The 23,258-nt window shown below is 41.9% G+C and overlaps 1 protein-coding gene across 5 annotated transcripts in view; it reads right to left on the bottom strand.

Annotated features, from left to right (window-relative positions):
* Positions 1 to 23,258, bottom strand: part of PLXDC2 (plexin domain containing 2) — a 600,976-nt gene that overhangs the window by 106,943 nt on the left and 470,775 nt on the right. For all 5 annotated transcript variants that reach the window (XM_033931311.1, XM_033931312.1, XM_033931308.1 and 2 more), the window contains one exon: positions 7,527 to 7,649. In XM_033931311.1, the coding sequence (XP_033787202.1) occupies positions 7,527 to 7,649 (123 nt within the window). The remainder of the gene's footprint in view (positions 1 to 7,526; positions 7,650 to 23,258) is intronic.

Here is a 23,258-nt window from a genome sequence, read left to right as displayed (position 1 = left end):
AATCTTCTTGATTTTGATTTATTCATGTACATTTATTATGTTAAAATTTCAATAAAAATATTTTTAAAATGAAAAAAAAAAAAAGAAAAAAACATAGGGCCCCATATTCAAAGGGGTTAAACTAGGCAGCAGAGGCTGACATGGGTTTGGTATTTATTTCCAAAGAAAGTGGTGTGTAGCAGCAGCTAGGCCAGATTGGTGGCATTTCTAGAGTTTTTTTTCCAGTTTGAGTGGCGCTATTGTTGTGGGGGTTCAGTTTAAAGGACAGGAGGGTAGTGCTTTATTCAGACAATTGGGCAGTGGTGAAGGTAGCAAATACACAATCTGCTTACTGTCCTTAACTGGTCGAGATGTTGCAGTTGGTGATACTATTTTGTTTGCAACATAACTTGCATTTAAGAGCTAAGCATGTAGCAGATTGGAGACTGATGACACTCGGTTTCAGTGGTTCTGTTTCTATGCTGGTTGCTTCATGTGGATGGGTAGCACTTTAACATGCTTTCAGTTTTATACAGCATTATGAGTGGCTTTGGTGGCATTTGGTTGTAAAACCAACCATTATGGCACACATTCCTTTCGGATTAGTGCTGCTTTTGTGCTGGTGGTGGCTGGTGCTTCTGTTGAGTTAATCAAGAAAGTGGAAAGGTGGGCATCTCATTGATATAGAGGTTTCTGTTCTGATCTGATTTCTTTTGTAGCATATGTCCTGTGTTTGTTGCCTATGGTGATTTGTTGCCTATGGTTTGTTGGCTATGGTTTGTTGCCTATGTGCTGGTGGTGGCTGGTGCTTCTGTTGAGTCAATCAAGAAAGTAGAAAGGTGGGCATCCCATTGATATAGAGGTTTCTGTTCTGTTCTGATTCCTTTGTAGCATATGTCCTGTGTTTGTTGCCTATGGTGATTTGTTGCCTATGGTTTGTTGCCTATGTGCTGGTGGTGGCTGATGCTTCTGTTGAGTCAATCAAGAAAGTAGAAAAATGGGCATCCCATTGATATAGAGGTTTCTTGTTCTGTTCTGATTCCTTTGTAGCATATGTCCTGTGTTTGAACTCTGCATATGGTTGTATGGATGCTTCTTCATCTTCTGGGTGGGGAAGCGTTGCCTCTGAGTCTTGCTGGGAGACACTCCTTGGACTCACTCAGCGTGGTGTTTCCATTCAATGGTAGGCACAGCGTGGGATGCTGTGGCAACAGCAGATGCTGACTTTGCTGGCTGCACAGCATTTTTCTTATCTTGATGTTATTTCTTATACACCTGGGGGGGGGGGTAACAGTTTATGTAAAACAAAAGGTATGTATTTGATTAGAAGCATTTATGAAAGTTGTTTGGTCACAAATAATTCCCAGGTTATTGTGGGACGTGATGCAGAGAAGATGAAAGCTATTGGGTGATTGAGGAAGCGAGTGAATGTAGATGTGTCACAATTTAGGCGGTGCGGGGGGGGGGGGAATATAGGTGGATTGGTTCTTATGCACGAGTTATTGACAACTGATTGCCCTGCGCTGTATTGTCTGGATGGTGTTCATTTGTCTGACATTGGGCTTGATATAGTCTTAAGCACTTTGCAAGATTTGCTGCAGTCTACAGTGGAAGGGTTACATGGCCATAGCTTTTTGGGGGAGCAATGATATGGAAGGGGTATATGGCCATAGCTTTTGGAGGGGAGCAATGATAAGCAAAGCTATCTCCACATTGGTGTGGATAGGTGGGCTGAAACCAGGCAGTCAATTAGGTGGAGACATTGAAAGTTACCGGTAATTCAGTGAAGTAGAATGCAAAGAGAATACACTTGGGTGTGATACTGCTCCGAGCCAAGTTGTGGCCTTGGCGATATCACAAAACTTACTTGAATTGAAGTTAAGTATTTTGATGTGCTCTGTTAAAAAATTCATGTTGGAGTTTGGGCTAGGTTGTCACCGACTAACCTTTAAAATAAAGGTTCAAGGGTAGTAAGGTTGTCTGGTAAGATTTGGGGTTATGATATTATGTACAGTATAAATAAAGCTATATTGGATGTTAGATTAATTAATAAAGGAACTGCAGCCAAATAATTCCTTCCAAATAAAGTAGTAGTAGAATTATTTGTTTAAGCATTTAGGTTAAGCAGTGTGAGTTTCATCTATATCTGTAAACTATTTTGGGTCTTGACTCATTTTGGATGTGGACTTTGCCTGCAGAAAAGTAAACCGAAATTTTGATTACAATCATAAATGTATAACAAATGAATTTTAAGTTGGTGATTAATCAAGGTTGACGGATAATCAAATTTTAATGAGTTACATTTTCATAAAATGTTAATTAACTTATGAATCTTCTTTCTGTTCTTTAGCACAATTTCATTATTGTAAAATATTCTTGAATTATAAGCTCTTGTAAGATTCTGGATACAATCTCCGGTTATGATAGTGATTAAAACTTTGTACAGGGGTACAGGTGTTTCCATTCAATGGTAGGCACAGCGTGGGATGCTGTGGCAACAGCAGATGCTGACTTTGCTGGCTGCACAGCATTTTTCTTATCTTGATGTTATTTCTTATACACCTGGGGGGGGGGGGTAACAGTTTATGTAAAACAAAAGGTATGTATTTGATTAGAAGCATTTATGAAAGTTGTTTGGTCACAAATAATTCCCAGGTTATTGTGGGACGTGATGCAGAGAAGATGAAAGCTATTGGGTGATTGAGGAAGCGAGTGAATGTAGATGTGTCACAATTTAGGCGGTACGGGGGGGGGGGAATATAGGTGGATTGGTTCTTATGCACGAGTTATTGACAACTGATTGCCCTGCGCTGTATTGTCTGGATGGTGTTCATTTGTCTGACATTGGGCTTGATATAGTCTTAAGCACTTTGCAAGATTTGCTGCAGTCTACAGTGGAAGGGTTACATGGCCATAGCTTTTTGGGGGAGCAATGATATGGAAGGGGTATATGGCCATAGCTTTTGGAGGGGAGCAATGATAAGCAAAGCTATCTCCACATTGGTGTGGATAGGTGGGCTGAAACCAGGCAGTCAATTAGGTGGAGACATTGAAAGTTACCGGTAATTCAGTGAAGTAGAATGCAAAGAGAATACACTTGGGTGTGATACTGCTCCGAGCCAAGTTGTGGCCTTGGCGATATCACAAAACTTACTTGAATTGAAGTTAAGTATTTTGATGTGCTCTGTTAAAAAATTCATGTTGGAGTTTGGGCTAGGTTGTCACCGACTAACCTTTAAAATAAAGGTTCAAGGGTAGTAAGGTTGTCTGGTAAGATTTGGGGTTATGATATTATGTACAGTATAAATAAAGCTATATTGGATGTTAGATTAATTAATAAAGGAACTGCAGCCAAATAATTCCTTCCAAATAAAGTAGTAGTAGAATTATTTGTTTAAGCATTTAGGTTAAGCAGTGTGAGTTTCATCTATATCTGTAAACTATTTTGGGTCTTGACTCATTTTGGATGTGGACTTTGCCTGCAGAAAAGTAAACCGAAATTTTGATTACAATCATAAATGTATAACAAATGAATTTTAAGTTGGTGATTAATCAAGGTTGACGGATAATCAAATTTTAATGAGTTACATTTTCATAAAATGTTAATTAACTTATGAATCTTCTTTCTGTTCTTTAGCACAATTTCATTATTGTAAAATATTCTTGAATTATAAGCTCTTGTAAGATTCTGGATACAATCTCCGGTTATGATAGTGATTAAAACTTTGTACAGGGGTACAGGTGTTTCCATTCAATGGTAGGCACAGCGTGGGATGCTGTGGCAACAGAAGGTTCTGACTTTGCTGGCTACACTGCATTTTTCTTATTTTGATGTTATTTCTTATACATCTGGGGGGTAACAGTTTATGTAAAACAAAAGGTGTGTACAATTAAAGGCTGTTCAGTGTGGTAGAGCGATTAAGATAAAGTGAGAAAATAACTATTCCAGTTAAGTTCATCTTAAGGCAGCAAACTTTTGAGAAATAATCAATAGAGACCTGGGAAAAAGCAGATTGAATTAAAGATGGAAAGGGCTATAGGACCTTTTTACTAAGTTGCATTAGGTGCTAATACAAAATAATCTGAGAATGTGCATGTGTTGGTTTGGGGTATTTTTTGAAAGGGGCAGAGAGAATGGACATCCCTGAGTTAACCAGTTTCCATATTTACATAAGAACATAAGAGTTGCCATACTGGGACAGACTACTGGTCCATTCTCATGTTTCCAACCCAGATCACAAGTACCTGGCAAAGTCCCAAAAAGAGTAAAACAAATTTTATGCTTGCTTATCCTAGAAACAAGCCGTGGATTTCCCCATCTTAATAATGGCTTATTGAGTTCTGTTTTAGGAAATTACCCAACCCTTTTTTAAAACCCTGCTAACTGCTTTCACCAAATTCTCCAGCAAAGAATTCCAGAGTTTAATAAAATTTGAGTGAAGAAATATGTTCTCTGGTTTATTTTAAATCTAATACTTAATAGCTTCACCATACAGTTGCATACCTAGCATATGTGACACCCGGGGTCCATCATTTTTTGACACCCCCCTCATCTATATGAAAAATATGATTATTAGTAACATATCGCACAACAAGAATGTACCTAGGAAAAGGCAGCATCTTAAACACTGCAGTGAGCACTAGAACACAAACACATACATTGTAAAACTAAACAAGCCAGATCCCGCACAGTCAATTGATCCTGTACAGTCATTGCCAACTAAAAACTATGTCCTTTTCATACACACAGAAGAGAGATACACCCTTGCCCAATATGGAATAATCATAAACTTAAAATAGAAATATGTAGACAAAAGTTAAACAGAACCGCCAAGAAACCAGACTCTGCATACAATGTAACACCACAACACCACAAAAACAGTGACACATGTCCCCTAATACTGTGCAAAATATAAAGACAGTAGAAGTAAATTTGAAAAAACTGATACATAAGAACATAAGAACATAAGCAATGCCTCTGCTGGGTCAGACCAGAGGTCCATCGTGCCCAGCAGTCCGCACACGCGGTGGCCCAACAGGTCCAGGACCTGTGCAGTAATCCTCTATCTATACCCTTCTATCCCCTTTTCCAGCAGGAAAATGTCCAATCCTTTCTTAAACCCCTGTACTGTACTCTGCCCTATTACGCCCTCTGGAAGCGCATTCCAGGTGTCCACCACTCGTTGGGTAAAGAAGAACTTCCTAGCATTCGTTTTAAATCTGTCCCCTTTCAACTTTTCCAAGTGTCCTCTTGTTCTTTTATTTTTCGAAAGTTTGAAGAATCTGTCCTTCTCTACTCTCTCTATGCCCTTCATGATCTTATAAGTCTCTATCATATCCCCTCTAAGTCTCCTCTTCTCCAGGGAAAAGAGACCCAGTTTCTCCAATCTCTCAGCGTATGAGAGGTTTTCCATCCCTTTTATCAAGCGTGTCGCTCTCCTCTGAACCCTCTCGAGTAACGCCATATCCTTCCTAAGGTACGGAGACCAATATTGGACGCAGTATTCCAGATGCGGGCGCACCATCGCCCGATACAATGGCAGGATAACTTCTTTTGTCCTTGTTGTAATACCCTTCTTGATTATGCCTAGCATTCTATTTGCTTTCTTAGCGGCTGTTGCGCACTGTGCCGTCGGCTTCATTGTCATGTCCACCATTACCCCCAAGTCCCTTTCTTGGTTGCTCTCATTCAATAATATCCCTCCCATCGTATAGTTGTACCTCGGGTTTCTGTTTCCAACATGCAATCACCACTTTATAAATTAACAAATAAAAATAAAACAAATAATGAGAAATAAGAAAATACCATTTTATTGGACTAATCCATTTTTCAATTAGCTTTCAGAGGCCAAATCTTTTTTCAGAACAGTACAGTATACTGCTGTTATTGTATCCTGACCTGAGGAAAGGGGTTTAATCCAAAAAATTGCCTTATTTTATTTATAAACTTTTATCAATACGATTGCAAAGATCTGCAACGTGACATAATCAGGCTCGAGGAGTGGGCATCAACATGGCAGATGAGGTTCAATGTGGATAAGTGTACAGTGATGCATGTAGGTAACAAAAATCTCATGCACGAATACAGGATGTCTGGGGCGGTACTTGGAGAGACTTGGGAGTTATGATCGATAAGTCGCTCAATGTGTGCCGGCGGCAAAAAGGGCGAACAGAATGCTAGGAATGTTAAAGAAGGGGATCACGAACAGATCAGAGAAGGTTATCATGCTGCTGTACCGGGCCATGATGCGCCCTCACTTGGAGTACTGCGTCCAGCACTGGTCACCATACATGAAGAAGGACACGGTACTACTCGAAAGGGTCCAGAGAAGAGCGACTATGATGGTTAAGGGGCTGGAGGAGTTGCCGTACAGTGAAAGATTAGAAAAACTGGGCCTTTTCTCCCTGGAACAGAGAAGATTGAGAGGGACATGATCGAAACATTCAAGGTCCTGAAGGGAATAGACTTAGTAGATAAGGACAGGTTGTTCACACTCTCCAAGGTAGGGAGAATGAGAGGGCACTCTCTAAAATTGAAAGGGGATAGATTCCGTACAAATGTAAGCAAGTTCTTCTTCACTCAGAGAGTGGTAGAAAACTGGAACGCTCTTCCGGAGTCTGTTGTAGGGGAAAACACCCTCCAGGGATTCTAGACAAAGTTAGACAAGTTCCTGCTGAACCAGAACGTACGCAGGTATGGCTAGTCTCAGTTAGGGCGCTGGTCTTTGACCAAGGGCTGCTGTGTGAGCGGACTGCGGGGCATGATGGACCACTGGTCTGACCCAACAGCGACAATTCTTATGTTCTTTATACTACTTGATTCTAAGTAAAGCAACAAAAAAATCTTTCTACATTTGTCGTTTCTGCTTTAATCATCTTCTCTTTGCTCTCTTCTTTTTATACAGCATTTGTCCTCTCTCCCTTCCATGCAACATCTGCCCTCTCTTTGCCCCTTCCACCCAGCTTCTGCCCTCTCTCTCTCTACCCCTTCCATCTACTGCCCACACTCTCTCTGCCCCTTCCAGAGAGGATAGAAAAATGCTACACAGGGGGATGGGAGGGAGGGATACAAGCTGCAAGGGTTCTTCTGCACAAGGGATGGGAGGGAGGGATAGAAAGATACTGCACAAGGGGATGGGTGAGAGGGGAGGAAAGATGCTGCACATGTGGGGGACAGAAAGGAAAAAGGAAGAATTAGGGTGGATGAGAGGAAGGGAGAGATGATCATTGTACACAAAAAAAATGACATCCCCGAAAATAAGACCTAGTGCCTTTTTTGGACCCAAAATTAATATGACAGTGTCTTATTTTTGGGGAAACACTGTAGTCTAATTAACCATATCAGAGTGATGAGAAGATCTGTTTTTTCTTGTGAATTTTCCCCATAGTAGACAGGCTCTGAGTTTTGCAAAAGAATCAGGTGGTCAAAGGAATCAAGCTCTGCAAACTATTGAGAGATGCTAAACCCTCTCCCTCACTTTTAATAACATGATTGGGCTTGATTTTCCATTATATTTCTAGATCTGATTCAAAGGAATTTTACATACCGTTATCAAAATATCGGACCGTTGAATTTCTGGATACACTAGGGTCAAAGTTTGCCATCAGGGGTGCTATATATTGTGTGGCTGTTAGCATCCGATGTACAACTTCCCCAGTATAAATAAAACCTGTAATGGTGATAAACATTTACATGGGGTTAGTGAGTTCTCAAAACATACCAAATATCATCAGTTACTAAGAGGACCATTTTATGAGACATTTCTGTGGGTAAAACCATTCACAGGCAAAAATAGGCTTTTAAAAAGTTGCCCTTCCAACATGAAAACACATTTTTTACATATACAAGTTTATCCATACTAAGTAGTAGAGCTCTCAGGATAGGGTTAGAGAGAGGTTTATGTTGTAACATATGCACGTACATTAATCCATGAAAATTTGCACATACCCAACAACACATCAATTCCCTGGGGTATTTTTCAAAGTGAAAATATGCACAAAATTATTTTGGGAAATATAGGAAAATACATGAATACAATGTTTACCTGGTTGACATTCATCCAACAGTGGTCAATGTCTGCCCCAGGAATTAAGTGCTGGGTTATGTCAGTGCTGACTATCTGAGACTACTTCAAATGACCCTGGATGCTGGAGTTATTTAGATTCTGGCTGACATTCAGCTGGGACCTGCATAAGACAGTTATGTGGTTCCCAGCTGAATTTTATCTGGGACTGCATAAAAAATGATTGCCCAGATCCTGATCCTCCCTCTCACCTCTTGAAGATAAAGCAAGGCAGGCCTGCCCCCCCTCCCCCCCCCCGTGTCCTCCCATTTCTCCATGGCCTTCATCAACAAATCCCTTGTGGTCTAGTAGTAAATGACCAGGATCCATGCCTATTTGCTCCTATCCATATCGGAGGACACTTCAATATGACTGTCCTAACCTCTAACTAACACTTATTCACATGACTGTCACAGTTTCACGTGTAAGTGCCGGCATTCTATAACCTAAGCACACACTCGGCACATAAATGTGGGTGCCATGTTATAGAACGAGTGGGTTAAATTCTAAATCCTCCAGAGAAAGGAGCTAACTACTGACCCAGATTTTAAATCACCTTCAGCTTAAATTTGGAAATATTAGCAATTACATCATGCAACAAAGCTAGTCACCACTGATTTTCATTAGCTGGCCGGCTAATGGCCAAAGATAGACCCGGCTTTTTGATGGGTCTATCTGGCCGTATGTTTTAGCCAGCCAGCCAAAAATAGTTGGTGACTGGCTATGTTGCGCGACATAGCCAATCACTGGGCTGGCCAGCGAGCCCGATATTCAGTGGGAGATAGCTGGTTAAGTCCTGCTGAATATCAGGGGGAGGGGGTGTCAATGTTTATATCAACAAAAATATAAAAAAAACGCATACTGTATATTTAGTTTAGCAGAAGGACTTATCTCAAAATTGCAGCAGCAATTATTTCTTCATCCAAATCACCGCTTCCCGAGAGAAAGCACTTCTATTTCGCCGCAAAAGGCTACTTCAGGGGAAAAAAAATTCTGTAATCGTATAAATGATGTTTTCTTCAAAAGCTCCCATGTAACAAATTAGTAGAGCTGGCTCTCTCAAAATGGCAGCCATTTGTTATTTATCATTTTTTGTCCGTTGTGTCTTTTGATGTGATAAGAATGAAGTCCTTCTGCTAAACTAAATATACAGTATGCGTTTTTAAAAAATATATACGACTATATGCCCTCTTGTCATATGGACATACTTCAGTTTTACTCTAACTCAGAACAATAATAAAAGAAAATCAAATAAGAAGTACACTTCCTATGAAGGGTGGCCTAATAGATCTAGCCAATTGGAATCTTAGGCCATTCCCAGTGCATCCCAGAATGCACTGTGAATTGGGCCTATGATTTTGGTTGGCCCAGGTGTCTAAGGCCCTCCAACGGGAGGGGCCTTAAGTACCTAGGCCAATAAGGACTTAAGGCCCCTCCCCGGTGCATCCCATGATGCACCAGGAAGGGGAAGGCCTGCTAGTCTTGAGAAGGAAGGCCAGCCAGCTGGAGGCAGGAAGGATGCCTCTGGCTGGCCAATGATATAAGGTAGGGGGGATCCTGAGGGGAGTGCTAGGGCAGTCTGTGGGGGGTAGAGGGGGATCCGTGGGTGGGCTGGGGGGTCCGGCGGGGGAATGCCAGCTATTTTTGGTAGGAGTTAGAAGGTTCTGGCAGGAGGGATTGGGCATTCCTCCTGCCGGCGATGTTCAGAGGAGGGTTCATGGGTGCTGGGCAGGAGGGACTGGGCATCCCCTCCTGCTGCGCGATGTTCAGAGTAGGGTTTGTGGATGCCGAGCAGGAAGGACTCGGCATACCTCCTGCCGTGTGATGTTTGGGGGAGGGTTCGTGGGTACTGGACATCCATCCTGCTGCGCAATGTTCCACGGGGAAGTGTCTTTGCAGTCTTGGCTGCTAAAGTTATTGTGGCAGGGAGATCTCATGCCGTGATAAGCTCAGTGGCTGCTTCTGCTTACAATGTACATAGTATGTGTCTACCGCGGGCCTACAGAGATGCATACGGCCACCTAGGTGTGCCTAAGGCTACTTCCGGGGCAAGCCACGCCTAGCCTTAGGCAAGCTTAGGTGGGCTTTCGTGCCTCCCTAGGCTCCCGGAGGCGCCTCCAATGTAGGAGGCTTACCTGAGGAGGATTTTTTAAGAAAACATGCGTCCCAATTGGCTGGTTAAGCAGCAGCTGGCCGCCTACAAATGGGACGCCATTTATAGAATGTGGCCCTAAATGCCCAGGGTTAATTCAGCCCATGTAAGTAAACAGCTTAGAAACTGCTCACCACTGCAGGCCTTTTCTGCTGTCTTGCTGTCTGGCTCCAACAATACGAAGGATGTTCAATAATGTACCTGACTATGAAAGAAAGTAGCAAGCATGTTGTGACATGTCGCAAGGTTACGGCTCAATGCAAGTCTAACATTCCAAGAGACAAGATGTCAGATGAATCCTCGTGCAAATAAAGTAAGAAACTGTTAGATCACCATTCAGTGAAAAAATTTCTCACAAAAGAAGGGAAAAAGCCAAAGGAGATCCATGAATGCATAACTGCAGTTTATGGTGAGTCTGCCCCATCATCCTACAAAGTAAAATTTTGAAGCAAGCAGTTTAAATGACGTAGATACAGGATGGCCTGTGGAAGCAACTTCCACAGAAATGTGCAAGAAAGTTGAGGATTTAATTTTGTCAGACAGATGAATTAAAGTTTCTCAAATAGCTGAAGAAATGGACATCTCAGTAGGTACAATTAGAAAATAATTCATGAAAAGTTGGGTATGTCCAAGGTTAGTGCAAGATGGGTTCCAAGAATGCTAATGCCATGTCAGAAGGCCATGAAGCTCCAGTGCTCTTCTGGAGAACTTGGAGATGCTCCGTGAAGACCAAGTTAATTTTTTTCATTGTTTGGTGACTGGAGATGAGACTTTGGTCTATCACAGAAATCCTGAATCCAAAATAGGGTCAATGCAATAAAAGCACAAGTCATCCTCTACCCCAAAAAGGTTCAAGACAGAAAACTCTGCAGGCAAAGTAATGACAATTGTCTTCTGGGATGATGAAGGACTTTTGCTTCTGGAGTTCATGCCACACAAGACAACCATAACCAGGGAGAGTTATGCCAACACAATGTTCACTTTGTGGGAGTCAATCAAGGAGGAAATATGAGTAAAACTCATAGCAGGTGTGCTTCTTCTTCATGACAATGCACTGTTGCACATGTCAAGACAATCAGAGGCTGCATACAAGAATGTGGATTTCAGCAGCTGAACTATCTACCCTACAGCCCTGACCTGGCTCCCTCGGATTATTTCCTTTTCCAAGTTTTGAAGAAATCTCTCCGTGGACAGCAGTTTTCAAGTGGTGAAAACATCAAAGAAGCTGTGACGTCCTGGTTTGAAGGTCAAACAGAATTATTTTCAAATGGGTTAAAGTCATTGCAGGAAAAGTGGATAAAGTGTATGGCGCTATCAGGAGAATATACTGAAAATTGAAACAAAATATTTTTGAAAACTCTTCTTTCCTACTGAGGTAGATAAATTATTGAATGTCCCTCATATATTGAAAACTGATGTTCTCTTTTCTTAGGCAATATACTACTTCATTCAGTGCTTACCTGCTTCCCAATTCTCATTCACATGTAATTGGCATATAAAAATCTGACATCAGTGAAAAAACTGACAAGATGCCCCTATTATATTAGATGATAAATGAATATGGAGTATATTATGCATTAAGCATAAACAGTTTTATACAGACAGGATTAGAAAAGACAAGTTTGGTCTTTAGAATATAACTACTGATCAAGCATAGGTTTTGAGGACTATTAATATAACAAGTGTGGTTACCTGACTGGAAAAATAGTTTCCTGCCAACAATGAATACTCCTAGACTTATCTAATTTTCAAGTGCATCCTACATGCTAAAGTATTACATATCCAATTCCATATAATAGCCCCTGGCACTCACCATTATGATCATTGCAAATTTAAATGTATTTTATTCACGACAGTGTTGTAATTTGCAGCTAGAGATATTTAACTTGCCTGATTGAAACTAATCTGGATCTTATGTTTTACATATATACCGCAGAGATATTCACACACCACAAAATAGACAAGTATAATTTTAAAGAGAAGTTTGGAAAAACTATGTCAATGAAGCCTAAGGATTAGATATTCAAATTACTATTATTACTTAATCCCCAGTTTAATTCAGTGTTAGACTTTCAGATCACACTATACTGTATAGACTTTTGGAAGAAATTTGGCTGAAGAACCCAGTGGGATATTTTTCTTTTTTAAACACCTTTTCTTAAATTCAGGGCTTATCATTGGTACAACTGGCTTTTGCAACATGAATTGTATGGTTCCTTTTCTTTTAGTTTCAGAATTAATATATCAGTTTTGATATGCTGTTACATTTTCTGACTGTCCATTTCCATAGTTTAAGCTTAAATAGAAGATGCAAGCTACAAAAAGTCCACCAGGGACTTTTAAATTTGATTTATAAATGGTAAGGTATGAGAGGAATAAAGCATTTGAAGATATATTGCTTATACATTCATATAATGAGGATCCAGGGGATATATTTCACTACCATTTGGCATGTTGCAATATGTTTATGGCGTTTTGCACCAGGAATAAATCCTATTGGTCTGTCGGCTTGTACTTTTGTTCCTTACCTTAGCACCATTATGTTATCATAAGAAAATTAAATGGGACTTATGAACTCGTGTACTAATGTATAATTTTTTTTTTCTCATAATAGGGGTTTGCATATTAAATGGTGCTAATACACTGGCAGATGCTCAAAAAAGGCCAAACATGGTGTTTTTGTGCATTAACGTGGGAAAGCTCATTTGCGTAAAGTCTGCAAAATGGGCTATATGCTTAAAGGTTCATTTAGAAACATAGAAACATAGAAAGATGAAGGCAGAAAAGGGCTACAGCCCATCAAGTCTGCCCACTCTTCTGACCCACCCCATCAAGTCTGAGTGCTAATGACCCAGATCCTTAGCTCGACCCCCATAGGGATCCCACGTGGATGTCCCATTTATTCTTAAAGTCGAGCACGCTGGTGGCCTTGACCACCTGCACCGGAAGTTTGTTCCAGTGATCTACAACCCTTTCTGTGAAGAAATACTTCCTGGTGTCACCATTAAATTTCCCTCCTCTGAGTTTGAGCGGGTGCCCCCTTGTGACCGAGGGTCCCCTGGGGAAGAATATATCGCTTTCCGCCTCGACACGACCTGTGATGTACTAAAATGTCTCAATCATGTCTCCCCTTTCTCTACGCTCCTCAAGAGTGTATAGCTGTAGTTTGCCCAGTCTTTCTTCGTATGAGAGACTCTTGAGTCCGGAGACCATTCTAGTGGCCATTCGCTGGACAGATTCAGCTCGAAGCACATCTTTTTGGTAGTGTGGTCTCCAAAATTGCACACAGTATTCCAGGTGAGGTCTCACCATGGTTCTGTAAAGCGGCATTATGACTTCAGGTTTGCGGCTGATGAAGCCTCTATTGATACATCCCAACATTTGCCTTGCCTTGGATGAGGCATGCTCCACTTGTTTGGCAGCCTTCATATCTGCACTGACGATTACTCCCAAGTCCCGTTCTTCTGAAGTCCTAGCTAGTGTTTCCCTGTTTAAGGTGTAAGTTTTGCATGGATTTCCGCAGCTGAGATGCATGACCTTACATTTCTTAGCGTTGAAGCCCAGCTGCCACGTCGAGGACCAGTTTTCCAACGTGATCAGATCCTGCGTCATACTATCCTTGAGATTGCTTTCACTTACTATATTACACAGTTTGGCGTCGTCGGCGAACAGTGTTACTTTACCCTGAAGCCCTCGGGTCAAGTCCCTTATGAATATGTTGAAAAGGGATGGTCCCAGGACTGAGCCCTGCGGTACTCCGCTAGTCACCTCCGATGTCTCAGAGAAGGTGCCGTTGACCACCACCCTCTGAAGTCTACCACTCAGCCAATCACTGACCCATGCAGTTAGCTTCTTGCCTAAACCCATCGATTTCATCTTGTTTAGTAGTCTACGGTGTGGGACACTGTCAAACGCTTTGCTGAAATCCAAGTATACTATGTCCAGAGACTCTCCCGAGTCCAGCTTTCCTGTCACCCAATCAAAGAAGCTTATAAGATTGGATTGGCATGACCTGCCTCTGGTGAATCCATGTTGACAGGGATCCCTTAGATTCCCTTCATCCATTATCGTGTCTAATTTACCTTTAAGTAGAGTTTCCATGAGTTTACACACTATTGATGTGAGACTCACTGGTCGGTAATTCGCAGTCTCTACTCTGCATCCCTTTTTGTGCAGAGGAACGACGTTAGCTGTTTTCCAGTCCAGGGGGACTCTCCCCGTACTTAGGGAGAGATTGAAGAGCATGGCCAACGGTTTCGCTAGAACATCGCATAGCTCTCTGAGCACTCGTGGGTGCAAATTGTCCGGTCCCATGGCTTTGTTCACCTTGAGTCTTGACAGTTCTCTGTACACATCAGCAGTTGTGAACTCAAAATTCTGAAATGGATCTTCCATGCTTTGCTTTGTTTCCAGCCTTGGCCCGTGCCCTGGTGCCTCGCAGGTAAAGACCGAGCAGAAGTAATCATTCAGCAGTTTGGCTTTATCGGAATCTGTTTCCACATAATTCCCATCTGGCATTCTAAGGCGTACTATCCCATTTGTGTTCTTCTTCCTGTCACTAATGTACCTGAAGAAGGATTTGTCCCCTTTCTTAATGTTCTTCGCTAGAGTTTCTTCCATTCGAAGTTTGGCCTCCCTGACTGCTGTTTTGACCGCTGCAGACTTTGTCTTGTATTCAATGTTTACTTCCTTCTCCCCGGTGCGTTTGTATAAGAGAAATGCTCTTTTCTTCTCCTTGACGCGGTACGAGACCTCATCAGTGAACTATTTGGGTCTCTTGTTTCTTTGTTGTTTATTTACCGATTTAATGTAGCGGATAGTTGCCTCATGAAGGGTCGATTTCAAGGTTGATCACATAGCTTCCACATTATCAGTTACTTCTTGAACCTGTAGTGTCTGATGAACGAAATCTCCTATGCGTGCGAAGTCAGTGCCCCGGAAATTGAGTACCCTTGTTCTTGTTTGAGATCTAGGGAAGCCTTTCCTAAGGTTAAACCATACCATGTTATGGTCACTGGTGGCTAGCGTTTCTCCCACCGAGACCTCCGAGACGCTTTCCCTGTTCGTAAGTACCAGGTCCAGGATGGCCTGGGCCCTAGTAGGCTCTAGCACCATTTGTTTGAGCTATACTCCTTTCATGGACGCTAATATCCTCCTGCTATCACAAGTTGTCGCTGGAGGATATTATGCAAGGCAGCTCATTAATGATAGTGTAGGGAAAACAAGTGCAAGAAGGCACAAAAGAAAGGCTTTTAGGGCTCATTTTGGGGGAAATGTAATCATTTTCAATAGAGCTTTGAATACATATTTGTGTGTGAGCCCAATAAAAAAGCCCTTTTCATGAGTTATTAGCTTAAAATGAAAGGGGCAGTTGGTGGGAATCAAAAGTACCCTGGCACTCCTCTTGAGATTTCATGCTTTGGTAGGCTAAGACTCTAATTTTACCCCTAATTTTACTCTAATTTTACCCCTAATTTTACCCCTAATTTTACTCTAATTTTACCCCTAATTGGGGCAAAAGTGTCTAAACTCAAGTCATTTCCTTTCAAGAGTCTGGGGTTCAAGGCCCTTGTTTTAGGTGCTCAGTGCCATTTAAACAGGGATTTAAAACACATTATATATAGCACAATCTTAAAATAAGTATTCAAGAAATTAAAATCCATATAGTACATTTACTAGTAAAGTATACAAAATATGTTACAAAATTAGCATGCAAAAAGTCAGCTGTGTGACTTCAAATAAAATAAAAGTTTGTAATTAACCAATTAATTAATCACTAAATTCTTGTTTATATAGAAAAATACAAATTCACCTGGATTTGCCACTGTTAGAAACAAGAGGCTTGATTGGCCTTCAGTCTGTCCCAGTATGGTGATTTTATGCAATGAGACATTGTGCTAAGATAGCACAACTTATGATCAAAGAACCTGTCTTAACAGTAGTCCAGACTGATAACTTCCCTTCTAAGGGCCAAATTCTTTAAGCTCTGACACCATGTAAAAAATACAGTGGTGGGAAAGAAATTTGTTTTACTGGCGATTCTCAGCACAATAGCAAGCAAATTATATGCATGCTATGTGTATGAAAAATCGCTAGTAAAGAGAGGTGGGGAGCTGTGCCCCAGAAGAAAAATTGCTAGCATAGTTCCTCCTCCTGCTGCCTGTCAAAAAAAAAAAAAAAAAGCAAGCCCCTGCTCTCCCTGCCTGAACTGGTAGGCAGGGAGAGAGCAGGGGCACCTTTTTTTTTAAATGGACATAGCTACTGTGTGTGCACAGCACACACACAAAAGCTACACCTATAAAATTCCCCCCACCCCCCGACAGCAACCTTCCCCCCCAAAAAAATCCCTTCACCACACAAGCTGGTGGTCTAGTGGCCATCCCAGACCCCCTCCCCCTCAGCAGCAAGATTTTTCCCCAACAGTCTCCCATAGCACCCTATCACACAAGCCAGGTGACCTAGTGGGCCATCACCCCTCCGACACCCCCCAGCAGCAAGATTCTTCCCCAACAGTCTCCCACAAACCCACCACCACACAAGCTTGATGGTCTAGTGTACCATCTCCCCCCGCAGCAAGATTCCCCCCAATAGTCTCCCACAGCCTCCCTACCATACAAGTCTGGTGGTCTAGTGTGCCATCTCTCCCTCTGATCCCGCTGGCAGCTATATTCCCCTCTCCCTTGACAGTCTCCCCCAGGCCCACATAAGCCTGGCGGTCTAGTGTGCCATTCCCCCTCCGACCCACCAAGCAACAAGATTCCCCCCAATAGTCTCCCACAGCCTCCCACCACACAAACCTAGTGGCCTAGTGTGCTGTCCCCTGACCCCTCCAGCAGAAAGATTCCCCCCGTTACTCTCCCACAGCCTCCACCAAACAAGTCTGGTGGTCTAGCGTGCCATCCCTCCTCCAACCCCCCAGCAGCAATATTACCCTCCCGACAATCTCCCATAGCCCCCCACCACACAAGCTTGGTAGCCTGGTGTGTCATTGCCCCCCTCTGAACCCCCAAACCCCCTCGTACCTTTTTAGAAGACTGGCAGGAGGGGAACTCAATCTTTCCTTCTGGCAGCCCCGTCTCTTCAAAATGATGGGCCTTCCCATTCCTAGTGCATCCTGGGATACATCAGGGAGGGGCCTAATGCCGGTCTTCTAAAAAGGTACGAGGAGGGTTAGGAAGGGGGGATTATAAATGCAGCTTGTGTGGTGGGGGCTATCGGGGGGGGGAGTTATAAATGCAGCTCTTGTGTGTGTGCTGTGCACACACAACAGCTGTGCCCATTTTTAAAAAACCTGTGGCAGGAGGAAGTGGGCATCCCTCCTCAGTGGCGTACCTAGGGTATGTGGCACCCGAGGCCCATCATTTTTTGACACCCCCCCATGTAAAAAAAAAATTTTTGTAATGACCATGAAACGGAATAAATGGTCAGAATAGAAACAGGCAGTGAAAATTTTCTTATATTCTAAACATAACATAACATAAATTATGTCTGAATTGTCATGACATCAGAAGAACATATGGAGTAGTTACAGGTGATGCTTGGGACAGTTCTGATTGTGTTAGTTCGGTTTTATGTGTTTTTTTGAATAGAAGGGTTTTTATTTCTTTTTTGAAGGTTTTGTAGTTTGTGGTCGAGGTCAATAGGTTGTAGAGTTGGGGGTCGAGTTTTGCAGCTGGAATGGCTAGGAGGTTGTCGAACAGTTTTTTTCTTTTGACGTTTTTGGTTGGAGGGTGTGTGAATGGTGCGTGAGTTCTCCTATGTCTGTTTGAGGTGGATTTAATTATTTAGCTGAAGAAATTAGTTACCCCCCTCATCCCACACACATTAATTCTCTTCCATTATAAAAAAAACATTGATAAGTTCCCAGAAAAAAATACATTAAAATAAAAAGTGAAAACAAAGGCCCCTACAGATGAGAACATAACATAAGAATAGCTTAACTGGGTCAGACCAATAGTCCATTATGCCCAGTAGCCCATTCTCATGGTAGCCAATCCAGGACACTAATACCTGGTCAAAACCCAAAGAGTAGCAACATTCCATGCTACCGATCCAGGGCAAGCAGACACTTCCCCCATGTCTTAATAACAGATTATGGACTTTTCCTCCAGGAATTTGTCCAAATCTTTCTTAAAACCAGCTACACTATCTGCTTTTACCATAACTTCTGGCCACTTCATTTTTAAGTTTAGATCTTTCCTTTCAAACAGAGACCTTGCTAGATGTCAAATACAGCACAAGGTAACTTCACATGGACTTAGCTGTGCAGGAAATGTGAATCTCCTCATACACCCACCATATAGTGCAAAAATGTGCAAAGGTCTGTTTTTTTTGTTTGATCACTACATAGCCTAATGCCACACAAGCAGCGCTGTTACAAACATATTCTGTAGGTCAATGCTAAGGATAACAAAGTTTCCTTCCTTGGACCAAAAGGAGATACTGATAAACCACTGGACGAGATCCCAAAACAACACCCAAAGACCCACTCAGTGTGTGAACCAGTTGAGTGGAGTGGACTAACTGGGGGGTGGAAATGGGTCCGGAGTTTGCTCAGCAGAATTTCCCAGACCATCTCTTCCTCTCAACACATTGACACGCTGTCACCACCACCACTAGGAACACCTCACTGGGTAGGCCAGCTATGCTATAAACTTTATAAAACACATTATTATATTTTCTTATAAAGCACATATTTTAACTGAACTCTCTGACATCCTCAGCCTTTCCATTCACAAAAATAGAAGGAAGAAAAGTTCCCATTTCCTGCTGTCTCATGTCCCCGGCCTATACAATATTTTTTTTCTGCAGACCCTTCAAAAGTCTGACCAAATCCTCGTTTCACTTGCATTATAAAGTACTGAGGATGCCATTTCTCCCCAATCCCAGGTCCTAAAGTCTAAGACAGTAGCGCAAGTACTACTAATGCTGCCAGATTCAGGAAAAAAAGTTTTGATTCGATTTAGCCTATTGAATTGGTTTTTCAATTCGATTTTCCTGCCCAGTTGGGTGATTTTTTCAAAACTCCTGGTGGGTTTTATAGCTTTTTCACCCCCTTTGGCTTCTCCTAACCACACTGGCGCTGTGGTGTAAATAAAATAAAGAAACAAAAAGGACTTTTCCTCTCTCTGTTAAATCCTAGCTCACGTTTGCACTCCAACACCAGCTCTGGCAGGATACACATTTCAAATCTGACATATTATAATCACAAAACAGAAAATAAAATTAATTTTTCTACCTTTTGTTGTCTGGTTATATTTCAAATCTTGTTGGTCCAAGGCTCTGGTTTTCTTCCGATAACTTGCTTGCCAGGGTCTCCTTCTTTCTTCTTTCTGCATGCTAACCATCCATCTGCCAATTCTGTCCTCCCTTTCCATTTCCCTTCCCACCCCAGGAAGTCTGGTATCTTTCCTTTTTTTCATCTCCCTCCACAGATCCACCTTTTCTTAACTACCCTTTCATCCGGCATCTCTCCCTCCTTCCCCACCACCCCAGAGTCCACCATCTCTCCCTTTCTTTTCCCAATTACCCTCCTATCCAGTATCTCTATCCCTCCTCCATACCATCCCTTAGGTCCAATTTCTCTCCCTTTCTGTTCCTTCCCTCCCTAAATCCCATGGTCCATCATCTCTCTCCCTCTCCTCTATTTTCAGACCCATTATTTCTTCCCCCCCCCAAAGTTTAGCATATGCACGTCTCTTTGAACACCCCCTTCCCTCTGTGTACTTCTAAACCAGAGGAGGGGCGGGACCGCGGCGCAGGAAGCAGCGCCTAAGCAGCGCAGGGATCGCTGACGTCGCGATCCTGCTGCGGGCTGCTTCATAGGTGGTGCTGGAAGGTCAGTGGGGTGAGCGGTCTTTTGGGGGTGGGGGGGACTAAACGGCAAGGCCGGGAGCACCCCCTCAGGGCTGGCACCCGGGGCGCACCGCTCCTCCGCCCCCCCCCCTTGGTACGCCACTGTCCCTCCTGCCAATCTTCTGCATAGGGTGGGGGCATCAGCAGGAGCATTAGACTACCAGGATTTTTTGAGGCAACATTTATAAGGAAATTGGGGCTGATGTCACCCTGCCAGTAAATATTGGTCTCAATTCTTCTTATATGAAGGGGTGTTCCTTTTTAAGAATCACCAGGAGAGGTCATTTTAATGACATCGTTAGTCTACGGTTTTAATATTAATGACCTCATTGTACTACATTTGAACAGCACAATTGGAGGCTGCTAGAAAGCACAGAAAAGACCACAGTGAGCTGTTTTAATAATTGGGTGACTTTAGAGAATTGGCTTCTAAGTCTTTATGGCTTCAAATAATAGTTATTATATTTAGTATACTCCATATCACTGGAATTTTGTTTCAAATAATAGTGTCTTTCTCTTTGTCGAAGATGTTAAAGTAACAAAAAAGTTATCCCCATTTTACAAAGCCATACTAGCACAGTAAAAGCCCTGACGCCCTTTAAATCCCCAAGGGCTTCAGGGCAGTTGCCACAGTGGCCCATGCTATCAGGCTTGTAAAAGAGAGGGTTATTGAATTAATAGGAATCATGAAAAAGCCACTTGGAGAGGAGCAGGAACGATGCTGGATTCTATATAGGATGCCTACAGTTAGGCAACTAGATTGGCATTCCTAGCTAATCTAGGCATCTATTTTAATTTTTAAAAATGGCTTAATCAACACATTGAAAGCAATTTAAAAAATGATTAAATAATTTGCCGATAGGCACCACTTAGAGGAAGGCATCTACACTGAGGCTCCTATCAGCAAGCAGGTATGGTTAAGGGAGTCAGAGATTAGTTTGGAAGTGAACTGACTTAGGCACACTCATGTAGACTAAGAAAACCCTGGCCTAAATAGCAGTGCCAAGGCAAAAATGAACTGGATTTCCACAGAAATAACCAAAACCAAATAGAAAATGAAGTTCCAAATATAGTCCAACCATGGGATAGAAGAGTGCTTTAAAATAGTTGTTAGTAATCTCAATAGCCCAATGACCCGACACGGGCCGTGTTTCGGCTCTAATGAGCCTTCATCAGGAGTCGTGTCAACAGTGACAGTTCTCGCCCCCCCCCTGGTACTGGAACCGAAAGGAGTGCAACTGTGCTTAGAGCAAGTCTGCTGTTGGTGTCATCCTTGAGTGGAGATCATCCTTAAAGAACTGTCACTGTTGACATGACCCCCTAATGCAGGCTCACTGAATCCTAAATAGCAGTGCGCCTACACCTACTGTTGTCTAAAAATGCTTAGGCACAATTCTATAAATTGCGTCTAGTGGTTGATTGTCAACCATGCTGAACAGATGCTATTTATAGAATCAGGGCCTTCTCTTTCCAGTGTTTTCCTAAGTGTGTCTGTTCTGCCTCTGTCCCCAGAGCTGCAAAAACAGATTGTTTACCTATCCACCTCATTGTTGCAGAGGATAGATTCATGTGTAGATTTACTTAGTATGTACTCTCTAAATGTTTACATTCGGGCCTCAGATAAACTGCTATGTTATGACTGAAAGTCACAGGACATGCACTAGATGGTATTATGACAGTGGTCTCAAACTCCACATGCGGCCCGCCAGGTAGTATTTTGAGGCCCTCGATATGTTTCTCATAATCATAAAAGTAAAATAAAACAGTTTCTTGATCATATGTCTCTTTAGCTATAAATTACAATATTATTATTAGGGGCCTATTTTACAAAGCCGTGCTTGCAGCTGGTAAGCGCAAACAGCCCCGAAGCCCTTTAAATCTCTATGGGCTTCGGGGCTATTACCGCACAGCTTTGTAAAACAGGCCCTAAGACTTAGCCAAAAGGAAATATTTATAAACTATAGAGTTTTACTTCATGCAAAGTTGTAATTTCTTTAATAAGACATTAACTATTTTTTTCTGAGGCCCTTCAAGTACCTACAAACTCAAAATGTGGCCCTGCAAAGGGTTTGAGCTTGAGACCACTGTATTACAACTATGTTTTGCTGACAGTTCCTCTCCCCAAGGCAAACTGTATTTACTACTTTCCAGAGCTTGTCTGGAAAATCTATGTACTGTGATATAAATATAATGCTATCTTTATTTGTAGACTATCACAAGATATGGATAGATATGATACATTGACTAGCAATTATTGCACCTTCTGTCTCCTTCCATTTACTTCAAACACACACCAAGGACCAAGGAGAACTGTACAAATACATGTGCTTATAAGCTGGGAAGGAAATGCCTCCAGAATACCTCCTTGGTAATGTATAGTGAATCCAGTCCTGTTACTTTCTACTAGCAATCTTCTCAGTGCATCTTAAGCAATTATTATCAAACATCAGACAAATAATGACTGAAATTATGAGAAGGGTACAGCACAAGAGGTTGATGCATGATTCCTTGGACAGCACTACACAGTGATTTTTTTTGTAGATTTCATACAAGTTACATAATAAATTATTTCATGAAAAGGTTGGCAATATAAGAAGGCCATGATGGAATCTGACTTCCCTAGTAAATATGCCTCTGTATGACTAGAGACAAAAGGAAACTGTGGAGGGAGATGTTCTTAATGAAGATTTATTAGTTGATTCCCACAATAAAAAATACATATATTAAAAATGTATTAACAAATGATAGTCCACATATGTTTGAATGGGACAGGACCCAACATGGTCTATGTTTCAGCAGACATGCCTTCCTCAGGGGTCCAATTTGATGTTAAAGTGTCAGAAAACAAATGCAGAATTAAAAGCAGTTATATAGCCGTTCCACAAAGAAACAGTTATTAAAGCAAACTGACTAGATCCTGATTTATGATCATTATTGTTCATATCTGGATGTAGACAGGAAATACTTTAGTTCCATTGTAAAGTCCAAAATATATGATGGTCAATACTCAATAGTGGGGTGATCACATTTTTTTAAACAATAACTAAAATGTAAAATTGTCTTATTATAGAGTGCATTTTGGGATTTAGATATTTATTTTATAGGCCTGAGTCTCCATCTCTATGATTGACTACACCACCTGCCAGGCTACTCCTGCTTGCTGCTCCACTAGGACTGGCCATAACAGCTGAAGCAGGTATGCACTATTT

The sequence above is a fragment of the Geotrypetes seraphini genome, chromosome 2 (genome assembly GCF_902459505.1).
Source record: "Geotrypetes seraphini chromosome 2, aGeoSer1.1, whole genome shotgun sequence".
In the NCBI taxonomy this organism is placed as follows: Eukaryota; Metazoa; Chordata; class Amphibia; order Gymnophiona; family Dermophiidae; genus Geotrypetes; species Geotrypetes seraphini.
Note: the sequence above shows the minus strand (reverse complement) of the source record. Positions and strands in the feature narration are given on the sequence as shown.